This window comes from Pleurodeles waltl, chromosome 8, assembly GCF_031143425.1.
Source record: "Pleurodeles waltl isolate 20211129_DDA chromosome 8, aPleWal1.hap1.20221129, whole genome shotgun sequence".
Classification (NCBI taxonomy): Eukaryota; Metazoa; Chordata; class Amphibia; order Caudata; family Salamandridae; genus Pleurodeles; species Pleurodeles waltl.
Window position 1 is genome coordinate 1,481,735,298 of NC_090447.1, and position 19,991 is coordinate 1,481,755,288.

General features: G+C 49.9%; 1 protein-coding gene across 3 annotated transcripts in view; it reads left to right on the plus strand.

Annotated features, from left to right (window-relative positions):
• The window catches only part of GRAMD1C (GRAM domain containing 1C), a 1,284,216-nt gene that overhangs the window by 402,962 nt on the left and 861,263 nt on the right, over positions 1 to 19,991 (plus strand). For all 3 annotated transcript variants that reach the window (XM_069202670.1, XM_069202671.1, XM_069202672.1), the window contains exon 5: positions 19,722 to 19,817. In XM_069202670.1, coding sequence (XP_069058771.1) covers positions 19,722 to 19,817 — 96 coding nt within the window. The remainder of the gene's footprint in view (positions 1 to 19,721; positions 19,818 to 19,991) is intronic.

Here is a 19,991-nt window from a genome sequence, read left to right on the forward strand (position 1 = left end):
AACAGCCTACCACCTCCGCCGGCGCTAGTGGACAGGAGGCCCCACCACAACGACAGCCCACCAGAACCCCACCTCCTGCTGAAGAACAACCGCCCCGCAAAAGGAGCCTGAGATCCAAAAAAACGACAGAGTAGGATGTCAAGTCCCCCGCCAGCATCACATACCCCCTGAAGTCCTCCCACTGTCCCACATTGCCACCCTGTCAAACCTTGGACTGCCCCTGCTCCATCCTGCCACAGGCATATGGACAATGCACCTGTGAGACTGAGAACTGGACTCCGCCATGGACATTACTCCACCCCCACCCATCACTGTTTCACTATCATGTACCAATATCTATGCACTAATAATAAATCACACATTGCACTGAAATCAATCAGGACTCAGCCTGTCTTATTTACAAATGTATGACACATTACATATCAATTACGTATTGTGAACATTGTGAATTACACATACCGAGGTAACTTAGCATTAGTCCATGGGCCAACCAAGCCGAGGTCACGCAGTGGCTCATACAGCACAGAAAAGGGAAGGGAAAATCAAACATCATGTTCATAGGTCTGGGGGGAAACCGACAAAGTTGAGATGCAGGAGGCTTTCAGGAAATGTAAAATGGCATGGGTGATCATTACCTGTGTGCTACTGGAAATACTGTGCTATTACTCTGTCCCTGTTGTCTGTGTCGTCCTCTGAGTCTTCCTCCTCTTCACTCTCCGCAGGCTCCACAGCTACTTCAACACCACCATCTGCACCATCCTCCTGCAGGAAAGGAACCTGACGTCGCAATGCCAGATTGTGAAGCATACAGCAGGCCACGATGATGTGGCACACCTTCTTTGGTGAGTACATCAGGGATCCCCCAGTCATATGCAGGCACCTAAACCTGGCCTTCAGGAGGCCAAAGGTCCTTTCGATGATCCTCCTAGTTTGCCCATGGGCCTCATTGTACCGTTCCTCTGCCCTGGTCCGGGGATTCCTTACTGGGGTCAGTAGCCAAGGCAGGTTGGGGTAACCAGAGTCACCTATTAGCCACACACGTTGTCTCTGTAGCTGCTCCATCACATAGGGGATGCTGCTATTTCGCATCACATACGCGTCATGCACTGACCCTGGGAACTTGGCATTTACATGGGAGATGTACTGGTCAGCCAAACAGACCACCTGGACATTCATCGAATGATAACTTTTTCTGTTTCGGTACACCTGCTCATCGTCTTTTGGGGGTACCAAAGCCACATGGGTCCCATCAATGGCACCAATGATGTTGGGGATATGTCCAAGGGCATAGAAATCACCCTTCACTGTAGGCAAGTCACCCTCCTCTGGGAAAATGATGTAGCTCCGCATGAGTTTCATCAGGGCAGACAACACTCTACTCAAAATCTTTGAAAACGTAGGCTGAGACATTCCAGATGACATGGCCACTGTGGTCTGGAATGACCCACTTGCCAAAAAATGGAGGACTGACAAAACCTGCACCAGAGTGGGAATCCCTGTGGGTTGGCGGATGGGGGACATCAGGGCTGGCTCCAGCTGGGCACACAGTTCATGGATAGTGGCACGGTCAAGTCTGTATCGAAGTATTATATGGCGTTCTTCCATTGTCGACAGGTCCACCAGCGGTCGGTACACGCGAGGATTCCTCCTTCTCATCCCAAGTCCCAGCGGACGGTGCCTAGGAAGGACAACATGGAGCACAGAGTCAGCCAAACCACAGGTACGTACAGACAGCTTGCACAGTTAAAGAATGGCAATGGGTTGAAAGGCGTGTATGTGTGGCAATGCAAGGCCTAGGCCTGTGTGTCGCAGTCAAAATTAAGCCATGTAGGCCCTTGAAATGGCGGCTGCCTGACCTGTGAAGTGGGACAATGGGATGTGAGGTCAATGCGCTGGCGGGGCACACCGTGGCGGTAGGCGGTCGAAGACCGCGGCGCAAAGCCGCATTGGTTAACATTGAAGCCTATGGGTTTCAGGAGCCAATGACGAAGTGCGCCGGCGGTCGCGGTACGCACCGCCGCGGTACGCACCGCCGCGGGCGTGACCGCCATTTTCTATCTGCTTAATCACTCGAGACCTGATCATCCACAGGAGAGGACCTATACTGCAAGTGCTGCTGTGACCTCGGTCTGGAAGATACAAAGGCTGCTGCGACTGGGGAAAGGGCCCCTGCCTTCACGTCTGAAGAGTTGGAGAAGCTCGTGGATGGGGTCCTCCCCCAGTATGCGCTACTCTACGGTCCTCCAGACCAACAAGTGAGTACACCGGGTGCACATGGAATGGGCTATGCCTGTGTGGATTGGGGTGGATGTAAGTTGGTGGGGTGGGGGGCGAATGAGGAGGGCAACGCCCGACAGATGAGAGCATGTGCCATATGGCAAAGTTGGTGGGGGGGCCAATCACATCTAACATGCAGGTCATTGATGATTTCCTCCTTTCCACCCTGTACATGTCAAATAGGTCAGCGCCCATCAGAAGATCGAGATTTGGCGTGCCATCGCCAAGGAAGTCCGGAACTTGGGGGTCCACAACAGACGGGGCACCCAATGCCGCAAGAGGTGGGAGGACATCCGCCGCGGAACAAGGAAGACCGCAGAAACACTGCTGGGGATGGCCTCCCAACCTAGGAGGGATGCCAGTCGCACCATGACCCCCCTGATGTCCCAGATCCTGGCGGTGGCCTACCCAGAATTGGATGGGCGCTTTAAGACATCACAGCAGACACAAGGGGGTGAGTATCAGCACATTCTCCTATCTTTCTGCGCAGTGGAGGCGTCTGGGTGGGGGAGGAGGGCTGTGGGTGACATTAGGCCAGGGCGCTTTCTGTAGTGTAGTCCTCTCCCTTAGGCATGGCCCTGTGCCCCCGGCCCCCACCTCGGTAGGGTGACAAGTACAGCCATTGAAGGTCCAGCATCTCCCATGTGCGCGTTTGACGTCTCTTGGCCTGTTGTCCTAGTCAGTAGTACTGAGTAGTGTACCCCGAATGCGCGGCTTAGTGCATTAGGCTCCTGTGTCTGTCCTCTCCGCCAACGGTGTTGACATTGCATGCACTCAAACTGGTCTTCTTTTTTCTCCCCCCACCCTTTCTCTTCATCTTCTTGTGCATGTGTGCATTAGCATCATCAGGCGGAGGAGATTTGGCATCGGAGCACGAGGGAGCTGCAGGACACAAGGCCCCGGTGGGCCCAGGAACAGACACCGAGGGCACCAGTGATCCGGAGGGCGAGGGGAGCACCACGACGGGGACCGCTGGTGAGAGCAGCGACAGTGACACGTCCTCGGATGGGAGCTCCCTAGCGGTGGCGGCAACATCCGTGCCCCCCGCCTCTACAGGTACAGCCGCCACCCAGCGCACAAGCCCCGCCCTCCCAGCAGCCCCTCAGTCTTCGCTCCGTGCCGGTTCGCCCAGGAAGGCGCGCGTCTCCTTCGCCCCAGGCACCTCAGCCCCTGCCCCTGTTGCCCCTGCTGCCCTCAGTGCGGAGCTCATTGACCTGGTAAGGACGCTCATTGTTGGGCAGACGACCCTTTTGAATGCCATCCAGGGTGTGCAAAGGGAGGTGCAACAGAGCAATGCGTACCTGGAGGGCATTCATTCGGGTCAGGCTGCCCATCAACGAGCGTTCACTGCTCTGGCCTCAGCACTGACGGCAGCCATTGTCCCTGTTTCCAGCCTCCCTCTTCTTACTGCCTCCAGCATTTCTCTGTCTCCTGTTCCTCAGCCTATCCCATCCACACCATCAGACCAGCCTGCACACACCTCAACACCCAAGAGCAGCTCATCCAAACACAAGCACCACAGATCCCACAAACACTCACCCAAGCAACACCCAGATGCAGACATGCCAACAGCCACTGCCACCCCTGTGTCCCCCTCCTCCTCGTCTCCCTCCTCCCTCCCTGTGACGTCTACACTCACACCTGCATGCACCCCAACATCAGCCAGTGCTTCCATCACCACCTCACCCTCCAGTACAGTCCACACTCGTGCAGTCACCACCCCTACTGCCATTTACACGTCCCCTGTGTCCTCTCCCACTGTGTCTGTCACTCCCTCTTCCAAGACACACAAACGCAGGCAGCACCCACCCAACAGACAGCCACCTCACGACAGCCTACAGCACCAGCACCTTCACCCAATGACAGCACACCTGACTCTCCTACAACCACCTCCTCTACCTCCACTTCGATCTCCACTTCTCCTACCCTTTACCTTGGCCCTAAAAAACTTTTCATGGCTAACCTTGACCTCTTTCCCCCTGATGAGCTCCCCATCCATCTTCAAAGAGTCCCAAGAGCACCGCAGCCACCACCAGCCCAGCTTCGGGTGTCACTGTTGTGCATGGGTTCTGGAGCCCACCCTTTGCCAGCAGTGACACATCGATCAGCAGCAAGGACACGTCCAGCCCCCCCCCCGGCAAGAGGACCCGCAAAAACAAGGGCCGCCGTGCGAGGACCGACAGGGCTGCCCCAAGGAGCAATGTGCGGCCACTTCACCACCCACACCATCTAGGGGAGGCAAGGGCCCGAGAGCCCCATCAAAGGAGCGGAAGGGCAGCAGGAGCGCGGAGAAGGTGGACCCCACATGCCACATCCCAGCTGGGAAGGAGGACACTAAGGAGGCCAGGAGTCCGTCCCCGAAGGGTCCAGAAACGTCACGGTCCGAGGGCGACTGAGCCGGGAGTCCAGGCCAGGTCTGGCTCCCTTGACCTGCTGGATGAGCACTGCTGAACAGGGCCCGCGGGGCAGAAGAGCACCGCTGAACAGGGCCCGCCGTGGAGAAGAGCACCGCTGAACAGGGCCCCGCCGTGGAGATAGGCACCGCTGAACAGGGCCCGCGGTGCAGAAGAGCACCGCTGAACAGGGCCCGCGGGGCAGAAGAGCACCGCTGAACAGGGCCCGCCGTGGAGAAGAGCACCGCTGAACAGGGCCCGCGGTGCAGAAGAGCACCGCTGAACAGGGCCCGCCGTGGAGAAGAGCACCGCTGAACAGGGCCCGCGGGGCAGAAGAGCACCGCTGAACAGGGCCTGTGGTGCAGAAGAACACCGCTGAACAGGGCCCCGCCGTGGAGATAGGCACCGCTGAACAGGGCCCGCGGTGCAGAAGAGCACCGCTGAACAGGGCCCGCGGTGCAGAAGAGCACCGCTGAACAGGGCCCCGCCGTGGAGATAGGCACCGCTGAACAGGGCCCGCGGTGCAGAAGAGCACCGCTGAACAGGGCCCGCGGTGCAGAAGAGCACCGCTGAACAGGGCCCCGCCGTGGAGATAGGCACCGCTGAACAGGGCCCGCGGTGCAGAAGGGCACCGCTGAACAGGGCCCGCGGTGCAGAAGAGCACCGCTGAACAGGGCCCGCGGTGCAGAAGAACACCGCTGAACAGGGCCCCGCCGTGGAGATAGGCACCGCTGAACAGGGCCCGCAGTGCAGAAGAGCACCGCTGAACAGGGCCCCGCCGTCTCAAGCACCGCTCCGCTGGGCACCGCTGTCTCGCCACCTCTCCGCTGGGCCCTTCCTGTCAAGCACCGCTCCGCTGGGCCCTTCCTGTCAAGCACCGCTCCGCTGGGCCCTTCATCTCGAGCACCGGTCCGCTGGGCACCGCTGTCTCTCCACCTTTCCGCTGGGCCCTTCTTCTCAAGCACCGCTCCGCTGGGCCCTTCATCTCGAGCACCGCTCCGCTGGGCACCGCTGTCTCTCCACCTCTCCGCTGGGCCCTTCTTCTCAAGCACCGCTCCGCTGGGCCCTTCATCTCAAGCACCGCTCCGCTGGGCCCTTCATCTCAAGCACCGCTCCGCTGGGCACCGCTGTCTCAATCACTGTTTATGGTTCACTGTGCCCACCATGCCTCCTCCTTGACCAGTGGAGACTGTCATCCACCTGATGGACTGTGGCTTTGCACTCCCCAGGATGGTCCAGTGGGCAGCCCACCCACTGTAGAGACATTGAGAGACTGTGGCTTTGCACTCCCCAGGATGGTCCAGTGGGCAGCCCACCCACTGTAGAGACATTGAGAGACTGTGGCTTTGCACTCCCCAGGATGGTCCAGTGGGCAGCCCACCCACTGTAGAGACATTGAGAGACTGTGGCTTTGCACTCCCCAGGATGGTACAGTGGGCATGGTGGCTCCTCGTGGATCTGGCGTCGTGGACTCATGTGGCTGTGGTGCCCCCCCCTTCCCTTCCCCCTGAGGTGCCTGTAGTTTTTACATCTGATGCCCCTGCAGTGTTCTCTCCAAAGGACTCAGGTCTCCTGTGTGGGCTTTGCCCTTGTTTCTCAAAACTTTGGCCCACGGACATGATGAATTCGTAGGATGTGCAGGACTTGTTACTTCAGTTATACACTGATGTGTATGTCATTAGTTTTGTTGTGAATATCTTTCATGGTTGTACGATAATTTTCAGGAGCTTTTTGGTACATAAATATTTATTCCAAATTTGATTATGTCCTAGCATTTTTCAGGGGTGTTTGGGTGGTGTCACTGTGACTTGTTGCTCTGCATTGGTGTGTACATAGTTGGGGGGGGGGGGTGGGGGTCGCATATGTGTGTGCCCGTAACCTTTCGTCCTCACCCCTCCCGTGTGTCGTAGGTGCAGTACTCACCGTTGTCGTCTGCGCCGGACTTCGTACTCGTGGTAGATGAGAAGGTAGAAGAGAGCAGGTAGGATGTTTAATTCGGGTTCCATGCTGTCCTCCTTCCTCCTGGAGTGCATAGTGGTGAGCGTTTTCCCGTCCGTAGTCTGTTTCCGCCGTGTTTTTATCGGCGGTGCTCCCGCCCCGGAAAAGGTGGCGGATTGGTGAGTTGTGATAGTGTGGGCGGTACATTGGCTGCCGCCTGGCTGTTGGCGGTGACCGCCGCGCTGTTTGTTTGTACCGCCGTGGCGGTCGGAGTGTTAAAGTGGCTGTCTGTGTTGGCGGTTCCCGCCAGGGTCAGAATCCCATATTTTTTACCGCCAGCCTGTTGGCGGGTTGGCCGCCGCTTTAACACCGACCGCCAGGGTTAGAATCACCCCCACAGTATTTCACAGTAATACAGTAGTCTTAAGAACAAATCTCTGTTTTTTAACTAAAGTTGTTTCAGACTTTCATATAAATCACAGTTTCACTACCAGTATTTTTTAGTAATCCTTCTCCAACAGAAAGGACATTTTATTCCTTTAGATGTTAGAGGACTTCTTGAATTATCTTCGGACAGAACAAACCAGTTATTTGTTAAAGTCAGGTGAATAGTTTAAAGCATTGCTATTTGTTATCAGTTATCTAGCAAGTGTCTGTCTTGGAAACCTAAAGCTTACTATACTTGAGATAAAGCAGCTTCTACTGCCTGGATAAGGAATGCACCTCTGACCAGAATTTGTAAGGCAGCCACCTGGAGATCAATACATACAATTTCCAAGCATTATTGCTTCGATGGGGATCCAAGAGCTAAACCTTTAGTAGATGAGTTAAGTGATGGATTGTCACTTGCATTTTGTTATTGGCAGCTGCAGATTAGGCATATACTTGCTATTGTATTCTCTGTTTATGACTATCATTGAAGATCCTATGATGCAGAAAGAAATGTTACTTACTTTTAATCCTAGTTCTGCATCGTAGGAATTCTCACTGAAGGCATAAAGGAACTCTACTTCCTCCCTACTTGTAAGTATTATTGTTAGCATTTTCAGTTTACATACATTACTTATTGCTGCTCAAAAAGAACTGGGGTTGTGAGGCTAACTGCCTGTACAATGCATGCGGGAAAAGGGAATCTACTGACTTCCCTAAGAAACAGAGGAGGTTTTCCTGCCGCTTCTGCACTTTTGACCTGTCAGGCAGCTCTTCCTTCATTTTTTCTCTTTCTCTAGATGCTGGTTACAGGTTAGTTTAGATATTCTAGCACATTCCTTTCAGTTAAGTGCTGCAGTGGGTATTGCTGCTATAAAAAATACTTTTCTTTTTCTACTTAAAAATGCAGGTTAACCTAGCCTGTCTTAATAATTACAGAGATATCACCAGACTAAAGACATTGGGGTGCCTACATCCATCCAACTATAGATGAACTATGTTATATTCAGAAGGAAGTGTTTTCATGGGTCCCTCCCATGGGAGGGACTATTCTTTATTTACGACTTCAGTAAGGACTTCTGAGATGCACAACTATGATCACAGGTAAGTAACAATTTTCCAGTATTGGATCTTTCATAGATTCACATGCTTGAATCATTCCCTGTCATCGTAGTGGGAGTCCCCGGTATCATAACAAGTAGTGTACATTATAATAATAGGCTTTTAAAGGAAAGCAAAACTTAACGTAACAGCCTATCTATGTCCTTTTCATAAAAAAAGACCAAAGCTGTACATTGACCAATCAAACGACAGCACTCTTAGGAACCCTCACCACAGAGGCTCCAGTTCCTCAGATTTTTTACCGCACGTCAGGTGATGGGAGTCTTACTGAGTGTTCTCTTCAGAACAACTAATTTCAATAGAATACTCCTCAGGTCAGCTTTGCCTTTCATTTTATTAAATTCTGGGACACTCTGACAATGTCAGGATCTCCAAGGAAGGGCTTGGTTAATCCATGTAACACCTATGGCAAAAAGAGACTACACTCAGAGGACCTGGACAGAGAGTGTATTTTTTGTCTGGATCCAGAGCATAAGGTTAAAGATTGCAAAATCTGTAGAACTTTCTCACAGAAAACCCTAAAGGACAGAGAAGGAAGACTTCTTTTGTGGTTACAAAGACTGTAATCTAAAGAACATCCAGTTTCTGAGGAAGAGAGTGATGACTCTTCACAGACTGTAAAATCCGACAAGAGAGAAAGATTTCTGGAAAGGGAGCCTTCAGAGCCCCACAGAAAAGCACTTAAATAATCTCATGGGAAAGAGATTGTACCACATAAAAAGAAGTCTTCCTCAAAGGCCTCCTCTGGGCCTTCAACAGCAGCTAATAAGGAAGTTTCTGTCAGAAAAGCATTAAAATCACTTTCTTGAACATCAGGAGTTATTTCTGTCAAAAAATCAAAAATGTCATTACTGTCTCGACGACGATATCATTGATGACATCTACCACCATAACTTCAACGTTGACAGCGGCGGCATCACAATGATAATATCCTCATCTCCATTGGTGTCGACAACCATTATATCCTGCAGGATTATGACTAAGGCTCCATCAACTAACAAAATAATGACGCAGCAAAAACCACTCTAGTTGACAATCTCATCGACGAGCGGTATAGCAACACTTACACCATTGCAGTTGACGACAGCACCATCGACTATGTTTACTAGGAAGATACCACAGTCGGCGACTCCACCATTGGTGAAGCCGCCATCAGCGACGCTACCGTTGACAAGAGAACCATCAACAACACCACCACTGACGAGGGTACCAATGACAGCCACAGCGTCTACAGAGTTTTTATCATCTAAGCTTTCTGCCAGCATAACACTGATGCCCTCGATACCTGCAACAGGCATGTCTCTGTCTACACTACCCACAGAAGAACTGCTACGTCCGGAACACACCTCACCAAGTAAGGTCACCCCATATACACTGCATCATCCGCTAGATGATGATTCGTACGACAAAGGATCTTTTGGGGTAGCTCACAGCCCCTCTGAATTACAGGTTAAGTAGCAGGATGATGATCAAAATGATGACCAGTTCTATCAGGACAATACTTACATGAATCAATATGTACAACAGAGCTACCACCTCGGCTCACCAAATGATCAGCTGGACCAAACAGTCCACATGCCACACGGCTTGATATTTAATCTACAAACAACACTACAAAATTATTGTAGACGATTTCCTGAACCTGCGCAATCTACACCTACATCGCAGTTTCATACTCCAGCACAATCACCTCCTCAGATACCACCCACTCGCCCTACTACACTATCTTTATCAGTGCCTCTGCTATCTACAATGCCATTAGCAGACCCACCAGCAGATGACCAAGATACATCAGAAGAGGAACAAGGAGGGTGAAATAAGAGACCAAGCCTCCACGACTTCAGAATGGGACAATTATGTCATACAACCACCGTCACACCCGCAACCACCTCCTGTAGACTCTCCACCAAACAATATTAGTGGTATTCATAGCATAATGGAGCGTGCAGCGAAAAGGTTTCAATTACCTCTTACCTCTAAACAGACAGACTGTTTCTTATATGATTTTAAGGAACTCAGAGATAAGTCAGTCTAAGCAATACCCATAATAGATTTTATCTGGCAAGAGGGTATTCATACTGTGAAAAATCCAGCCACCATATCAGCAGTCATACCAAGACTGGATAAAAAATACAAAGTGCCAGACAATGCACCAGCATGTTTAGTAGACCACCTGAGGCCAGACTCTGTTATTACAAAAAGAACAGATGATGGACGGAATGCTGAACAATGCAAACATTCACCCCCAGTCACAAAGATCTGGGTTTAATCCATCTTTTTTTTCCTCACCACACCACCCCATTTTGGACCCAGCCACATGCAAATCAGTCTTGACCCGATTCGCCATGGGAACAGTCCAGCCCGAACTGCCAAGCCAGGTCCTCCCTGGCCCGAAACAAGCATCTTAGGACCGGTTTCAGGGTATCACCCTTTATCAGCTAGGCTAGCTTGAATCCAGTGGCACAGTGAGCACGTGACCCACGTCTGGGAATACCCTTACCACTTGGGGTGACAAATGCAAAAAGAACAGATGATGGACGGAATGCTGAACAATGCAAACATTCACCCCCAGTCACAAAGATCTTGGTTTAACCAATTGTCTTTTTGCTCACCACGCCACCCCAGTTTGGACCCAGCCACATGCAAATCAGTTTTGACCGTGTTCCCCATGGGAACAGTCCAGCACGAACTGCCAAGCCAGGTCCTCCCTGGACCGGAAACTAGCATCCTAGGACCGGTTTCAGGGTATCACCCTTTATCAGCTAGGCTAGCTTGAATCCAGTGGTGCAGTGAGCACAGGACCCACGTCTGGGCATACCCTTCCCACTTGGGGCTACAAATGCAAAAAGAACAGATGATGGACAGAATGCTGAACAATGCAAACATTCAGCCCCAATCACAAAGATCTGTGTTTATTACATTGTTTTTTTTGCTCACCACGCCACCCCAGTTTGGACCCAGCCATACGCAAATCAGTCTTGACCCTGTTCTCCATTGGAACAGTCCAGCTCAAACTGCCAAGCCAGGTCCTCCCTGGACCGGAAACAAGTATCCTATGACCGTTATTAGTCAAGCGGCCCAGAGGCGTTCCAAAAGATCCGTCAGGCCCACGACAACACTGGAAAAGGACGGCCACCGTCTTGATTCTATTGGGAAGTAATTCTCAAGTATGGCTGGGCTTACAGTTCGCAAAGCTAATTCACTGACTATTCCCGCAAGGTTCGACAGGCAGAGGTGGTCAGATATGTCACAATATATAGATCTCCTTCTGGATGACTCCAAAGAAGAGGCCAGAAAAATTCTCCAAGAAGGGAATAGAGCGTCTGCCGTGATAATAGACAGTGCTATTGACATATCCTCAACATGATTTCGGCAGTTGGCAGGGGCAGCTATATGCAGAAGACAAGCCCAGCTGAAAGCCACAACCTTTAGATCAGAGGTGCAAAGAAAAATCTTGGACATGCCCTATGACTGTGAGTCATTAAAACTGATACTGACACAGCCAGATCATTGGGTATGTTGCAAAGAAGAGGCAACCCTTTCAAGGAGCCAGAGGCGGGAGTTCCTTTTCCTATTGGGGAGGGTTTCAACCTTATAGGCAGCCAAATCAACCCTATCAAGGACAATACTGTTCTCATAACACCCTGAAGTACAGACAACTGCCTGCTGCAGCCTACAAACAACCATCTAGGGGGAAACAACCCACCAGAGGTCGAGTCACTACAAAAAAACAATGACCTCACACCAGCGCAGGCTACCCTACATTCCCAATCAAAGCACATTTTAGGAGGTCGAATTTCCCAATTTTTACACCAATGGGCTGGTATAACAACAGACAAATGGGTCCTAGATGTCATAACTAGAGGGCACACCCTCAAATTTATCAACAAACCACCCAATCTCCCACCCAGAGGTCCACCCCCTCCACGTCTAAAACAGATACTGAAAGAAATTTCTCTCATGAAAAGGAAGGAAGCAATAGAAAGAGTGCCGAAGCTTCAAAAGGGAATGGGCCTTTATTCCCATTTTTTTCTGATCATATTGGCATCCAATAGATCTTTGCAAACTGAACAAATATCTAAAAAAAAAAACAAGTCATTTTGGATGGTCACCTTACAAGACATTTTGTACCTTCTAAACCATGGAGACCATATGACATCTATCGGCCTCAAGGATGCATATTTCCACATACCCATTGTAGGAAGCTGGCCTGGTGTGTGGGGGGTACCTGAGGTACTTACGCCTTATGCCAGGTATCCCCTATTAGTGTAGTGTAGGCAGTGTCTAGAAGCCAGGCTCTCTAGAGGTAGCTGTGGATGAGCAGCCAAGGCTTATCTAGGAGACATGCAAAGCTCATGCAATACCACTGCAGTCGCACAGCATTTACATACATGAAAAAAAACACTCCGGTGGTCATTTCGACCCTGGCGGTGCTTCCAGCCCTTCCGCCGCGGTCGCACCGCCGGGGCCGACGGTTTCCCGCCGTTTTAGCCCCGGCGGTGATAATCCGCCAGGGCAGCGCTGCAAGCAGCGCTGCCCTGGGGATTATGACACCCCTACCGCCAGCCTGTTTCTGGCAGTTTGCACCGCCAGGAAGAGGCTGGCGGTAAGGGGAGTCCTGGGGCCCCTGCACTGCCCATGCCAGGGGCCCCCTAACAGGGCCCCGGCCAGCTTTTCACTGTCTGCATAGCAGACAGTGAAAAGCGCGACTGGTGCAACTGCACCCGTCGCACGGCCGCAACACCGCCGGCTCCATTAGGAGCCGGCTCCTATGTTGCGGCCTCATCCCCACTGGGCCGGCGGGTGCAAACTTGGTTTGCGCCCGCCGGCCCAGCGGGAATGTCATAATGGGGGCCGCGCTAGTGCGGCCGCATTGGCGGCCGCACGGCGGTTACCGCCTGGCGGGCGGCGGTACCCGCCCGCCAAGGTCGTAATGACCCCCTCAGTGTTTAGAAAATAAAGGGTCTTTATTACAGTAAGACAGAACTACAACACAAGATAGGCAACCGTCCAATAGGAGGTAAGTGAACACACTAAGGGGGTTATTCTAACTTTGGAGGAGGTGTTAATCCTTCCCAAAAGTGACGGAAAAGTGACGGATTTACCACCAGCCGTATTACGAGTCCATTATATCCTATGGAACTCGTAATACGGCTGGTGGTATATCCGTCACTTTACCGTCACTTTTGGGACGGATTAACACTCCACCAAAGTTAGAATAACCCCCTAAATATGTACACTAGTATGTGCATAGAAAGTGATAGAAAACAGTGCAAATGCAAATAGACAAAAATTAACCCTAGGGGGACCCCAAACCATATACAAAAAAATGGAATGCAAACCCAGGATCCCCACCTAGGTAAGTGGAAAGTGTAGAGGGGAGCTGGGGGTATTAGGAAACCCCAAAGGTAAGTACCACAGTGCCCCCTAGCGACCAGGAGGAAAGGAGTGAATTACTAGATTTCCCTCAAACCACACAAAAGAAAGGAAAAGAAGAAAATGCAACACTAAGGCAAGACTGCAAGAAACCAGCAGTGGATTCCTGAAGAGGAAGACCTGTTGAAGAAAGGGACCAAGTTCAGAGGTCAAGGAAGAGTCCAGGAGGAGTAGGAGATACTACCCACCCAGCTGTGGATTCAAGAGTTGGTCGACGGTAGGACGAAGATGGTCAGGTGAAGATGATGCAGACGATGTCCCACGCAAATAGATGATTGCAGTAGGTCAATAGCGTGGAAAAGCCACCAACAGGCCTTGGCAACAGCAGAAGTCGCAGTGAAGCAAAAGTGGAGCTGCTGGGGACTAGCAAGGTCCAGGAGGACTCAACCCATGGGGGTAGTTCTAAGGGGACCCTCAGCAATGCAGAGAGTTTGGAGGAGAAGAGACAGCCCCACAGGAGACCCACAGGACAAGGAACCAGGAGTCACAGAGGAGCTCATGCAGGACAACTGGAGAATGGTCCCACGATGCAGGAGAAGCACGCTGAGGGCTGTGCGTTCCAGGAAAGAATGCTGCGGGCTGGGGCTACCAGGAGCCTGAAGATCCCTTGAAAGATTTGCAAACAGGCTTTGGTAGCTGCAAGAGACGCTGTGCATGGGGTTACTGTCCTGCTTGGGAAGACAAGGGCTTACCTCCACCAAAGTTGGACAGCTGGCAGAGAAGACCAAGAGGACTACTCTGGACCACCACCTGTGTTGCAGGATCCACGCAGCTCAGGATGAGATGAGCTCCATACAGCCGGTCATCGTTGCAGGTGGTGCCTGCGGATGCAGAGGAGTGACTCCTTCACTCCAAGGGAGATTCCTTTTTCCTTCTCGTGCAGACTAAAGACTTGCCGTCCTCAGAGGATACACAGCTGGGTAAATGTTGCAGAAGCTGGATGGAGTCGTGGAAACAATGTTGCAAGCAGAGTCGGATGCAGATTGTCGGTTCCTGGAGGGTCTAGTCGCGGTTCCAGTGGTAGAAGTTGCAGGGGAGTACTGTTGGAATCTTGCAAGCCAAATCTGAGGACCTACCCAGGAGAGAGACCCTAAATATCCCTAAAAGGTGGGTTGGTCATCTAGCCAGGTGAGCACCTATCAGGAGGGGGCTCTGACATCACCTGCCTGACCAGGCCACTCAGATACTCCCAGAGGTACCCGCCAACCTTAGATTCAAGATGGCAGAACCCAGTGACCCTCTGGAGGATCTCTGAGCACCACCCCTGGGGTGGTGATGGACAGGGGAGTGGTCAGTCCCCTTTCCATTGTCCATTTTCACACTAGAGCAGGGACTGGGGTCCCTGAAGTGGTGTAGACTGGTTTGTGCACAGAGGGCACCAAATGTGCCCTTCAAAGCATACCAGTGGCTTGGGGGGGCTACCCCTCCCAAGCCATGTAACACCTATTTCCAAAAGGACAGGGTGTTACGCCCTCTCCCAAAGGAAATCTTATGTTCTGGGCTGTTCAAGCAGCAGGAGGGCAGAAACCTGTCTGATGGGTGGCAGCAGCTTGGGCTGCCCGGAAAACCTCAGAAGGCTGGTAGGAGCAATGCTGGGGGTCCTCTAAGGAGTCCCCAGAGTGCATGGAATCATACTTCCAATACTGGCAACAGTATTGGGGTATGATTCCGACATGTTTGATACCAAACATGCCTAGGTTCAGAGTTACTATTATGTAGCTGGACATAGGTAGTGACCTATGTCCACTACACGCATTAAATGGCATCCCCGGACTCACGAAGTCAGTGATAATGGGATTTGAGTTCATGGGGGCACCTCTGCTAGTGCAGGGATGCCCTCACACACAGGTACTTGCACCCTGCCCTTTGGGCTAGGAGGGCGTGTCATAGGGGTGACTTACAGTGACCTGGTGCAGTGACCTGGAGTGAAAAGGGTGCATGGACAAAACTGAGGTCCTCATCCTCTGCTCCACCCCCTCTGCTTGGGACGACTCCTGGTGGCCCGCCACAATGGGAACCACACCGACACCCGCCAACCACACACGCAACCTGGGATTCATCCTGGACTCATCGTTATCAATGACCCAGCAAGTCAACACCGTCTCTTCCTCCTGCTTCAATACCCTCTACATCCTTCTGAAGATCTACAAATGGATCCCCACCTGAACCAGAAGGACGGTCACCCATCCCTCGTAAGCAGCAGACTAGACTACGGCAATGTCATCTATGCAGAACCACTGCCAAGCGCCAGAAAAGACGGCAACACATACAGAACGCCTCCGCATGCCTCATCGTGGACATCCCCGCCACAGCCACATCACAGCCCACCTGAGAGACCTGCACTGGCTCCCTGTCAACAAGAGAATCACGTTCAACCTCCTCACCCACGCTCATAAAGCACTGCACATCACCAGAAAAGATTACCTCAACGGATGGCTCTCCTTCTACACCCCGACCCGACAGCTTTGCTCTGCTGAGCTTGCCCTGGCCAATGTCCCACGCATCAACAGAACGACCGCCGGTGGCAGATTGTTCTCCCACCTCGCCACCAATACATGGACCACTCTTCCTATCTACCTGCGAGAGACACAGGACCTACTAACCTTCAGGAGACACCTAAAGACATGGCTGTTTGAGCAGTAGCAGCACCCTTCACCCCCCTAACCTCCTAACACCCTCAACGCCTTGAGACCCTCATGTGTGAGTAGTGCGCTTTACAAATGCTTTGATTGATTGATTGATTTCACACAGGCTGCAATGGCAGGCCTGCAGATACATGGTGCAGCCCATGGGGATCTCCTGGTACCCCAATGCCCTGAGTATCATGTACTAGGGATTTAATGGGGGCACCAGTTTGCCAAAGGTGGGGTGCAAATGATACAAGTAACCAAGTTAAAAGGGAGAGAGCATAATCACTGGGGTCCTGGCTAGCAGGATCCCAGTGAACACAGTCAAACACACTGACAAACAGGCAAAAAGTGCGGTACGATGCTAAAAAGAGGCTACTTTCCTACACCCATTCATCCCTATCATCAAAGGTACTTGCGATTCCAGGTAGTCAGTGCTCACTTTCAGTTCAACGTGCTCCCTTTTAGTTTAAAATCAGCCCCTCGAATATTCACAAAAGGGCTAGCCCCGGTGGCGGCGCAGCTAAGACAAAAAGGAGTTCAAGTATTCCCGTACTTGGACGATTGGTTGATAAAGGCACCATCAGTTCAAACAATCACAGAGCATACAAACTCATGTCTCACGTTGTTCAAGAAGTTGGGTCTCACAACTGATCTTCAGAAATCATCCCTTATTCCGAAAACAGAAATAACCTTCCTCGGTACAGTTATCAACTTCAGTACAGACAAAGCAACCGCCTCTTTGGACAGACAGACAAAAATACAACAATTGTCCCACAAACTTATGAAAAGAAAATCAGTTTCAGTTCGGATATACAAATCGTTCCTAGGAATGCTATCTTCTTGCATCCCTCTAATTCCAAACTGCAGACTTCACATGAGTCCACTGCAAGAAGAGATACACAAGCAGTAGAAGCAATCTCAGGGCTCCTTTGACAACATCATTCAAATAATTCACGTAATGATATCTTCCATACAGTGGTGGACACAAAAGAAGAACGTTTCAGAAGGTCTAACATTTCCATCTCTAGCAACAGATTTTGTAATAATGACAGATGTGTCCCTACAAGGATGGGGTGCTCACGTGCAAGATCTCTCCGACAGTGGAAAATGGTGCAATTCCGATAAGAAAATGCACGTCAATTATCTTGAACTAAAAGCCATAGCTCTAGCACTCTGTTTGTTCCTTCCTAGAATTGCAAATTGTCCATGCTCATCAGAATGGATAGCACCATGTGCATGCACTACTTAAACAAACAGGGAGGAACGAAATCAGCAGCTCTGTCACATCAAGCGCAGGAAATTTGGAAGTGGGATATACAAAACAAAATATCTCTGAGAGTGGAACATCTGCCAGGAGCATCAAATGTGCATGCAGACACACTGAGCAGATTGACTTCAATCTGCCACGAGTGGTAGCTCAACCATCAAATATTACAGAACATATTCATCAGGACGGGCATGCCGAAACTGGACCTGTTTGCGACCAAGAACAACCGCAAATGCCAGTATTATGCAAGTTGGCGTCACCAAAAAAGGATCGTAGGGAGATGCATTTTCGAGAAGATGGTCAAAAATATTTGCTTATGCTTTTTCCCCAGTTCCTCTAATCCCACGGATACTTTGCAATCTAAAGAGAGAACCTTGCAGGATCATCCGTATAGCTCGCAAACGGCCCAGACAGTTCTGATACACAGAACTTCTCCTGCTTTCGGAAAAACCACACATACTATTAACGCCCAGTCGGGAAATGCTAACAATGAACAAGGGCCAGACCTTACATCCCAATCCGATGCATCTACATTTAGCGGTTTGGTTCCTGAAGACCATGAATTTGAAAGCCTAGACATTCCATCTGATTGTAGAGAAATTCTAGCCAGAGCAAATTCTAGCAACAAATCGTTTGAATTGGAATGGAAACGTTTTTGTATTTGGTGCCAGCAAATGAATTTGCACCTGTTTTCTTCAAATCCTGAGCAGATTGTACCCTTTTCTTTTGCAGCTAGCAAAATCTGGACTCACACATTCATTCATAAAGGTTCAGCAGTATACCGATTTAGGAGAGCAGACAAAACACGTTCTCTCTGGTTGTCAAGACTTACGAAGCAATTTATGAAAGGGCTTTTCAGGGTTTTTCCCCCAGTAAGAAAACCACCTCCTACGTGTCATCTTAATATCAACTTAAGGCAGCTGATGAAAGCCCCATTTGAATTTATACACAAGGCAGACCTAAAATATCTTACTAGGAAAACTGCAGTGCTGCTAGCACTTACATCTGCTAGAAGACTGAGTGAGATACAAACCTTTACTATAAAAGAACCCTTCATGCAGTTCAAAAAGAACAGTATTCTCCCTAGGATAAACCCTAAATTCATACCTAAAATTCCATCTGATTTTTATTTAAATAAACCCATCATTCTAAGAACATTTTTCCAAACTCTCAGTCAAGAGCCGAACAGGCACTTAACACCTTAGATTTTAAAAGGTGAATCAGGTTCTATTTACATAGAACACAACAATTTTGTAAGTCAAACCAGTTATTTGTCACACATGGTAACTACAAAAGAGGCATTCCAGCATCCAAGGTCACAATCGGAAGATGGATTGCAGATATCATTCAATTCTTCCATGCAAGGGCAGGGAAGCCATTGACGAATAAAGTGAAAGCTCACTCTACGAGAGCTTTATCGACATCAACAGCTCTATTTGCAGGTGTGTCTATCCAGCAGATCTGCAGAGCAGCAACAGGGTCCAGCAGACATATTCATGCAGCACTATTGCCTGGCTGAAGCTGATAGGTCAGATACAGGAGTGAGGCAAGTAGGTTTACACCATCTATTCCAATAAAGTGAGCCATACTATCATTTTTCTGCCCACTATCCGCTTGTTATGTAAATGCATGTTATTTCTAATTATGAACTGCTGACAATTTTGATTCAAGCATGTCAGTCTATGAAAGGATCAAAACTGGAGAAGAAAATACGTTCTTTACCTGTAACTGTAGTTCTCCAGTATTGGAATCTTTCATATATTCACATGCGACCCACCCTCCTCCTCGTACAGGCTCCCCTTGTGCTTACAGTCATAACTCACCATTGTGTGCTAAAATCTGAGGAATTGGAGCCTCTGTGGGGAGGATTCTAGAGTGTGCTGTCGTCTGATTGGTCAATGACTTTGGTCCTTTTTAAGAAAAGGACATAGATAGGCTGTTAAATTAAGCTTTACATTCCTTTAAAAGCCTATTATTATAATTTACACTACTTGTTATGATATGGGGACTCTCCCTATGAACATAGGGAATGATTCAAGCATGTGAATCTATGAATGATTCCTATACTGGAGAACTACAGTTACAAGTAAGTTACTTATTTTCTTTCTTGTTGAATTCACTTAGAGATGTGTTGTCTGCTTTGAAAACTCTTTTTTTCAATTAGGTTTCAGTCTGAAAACTATTATCTCCTAAAGTGTTTAATTTATATATCTGATTCTTTTATTTTAGATTGCTTTTCCTTTGAAAGATATTACCACCATGACTAAAGAGAAGACAGCTAGGCTTATTCCCAATGCCATCCAGATAGTTACGGAAAATGATAAGGTACCACAGTTACTTATTTGTCGGGTTTCAATGATCCCTAATAACATTTTAACTCATTCTCAGCCACATTAAAATAAGCCTCAGTTAAAGAGGAGACATTACAATTTTGTCAAATGATAATGTACTTGTGAACATGTTTTACATGCACTACAGCCCAAACTTTGATTTTTATTT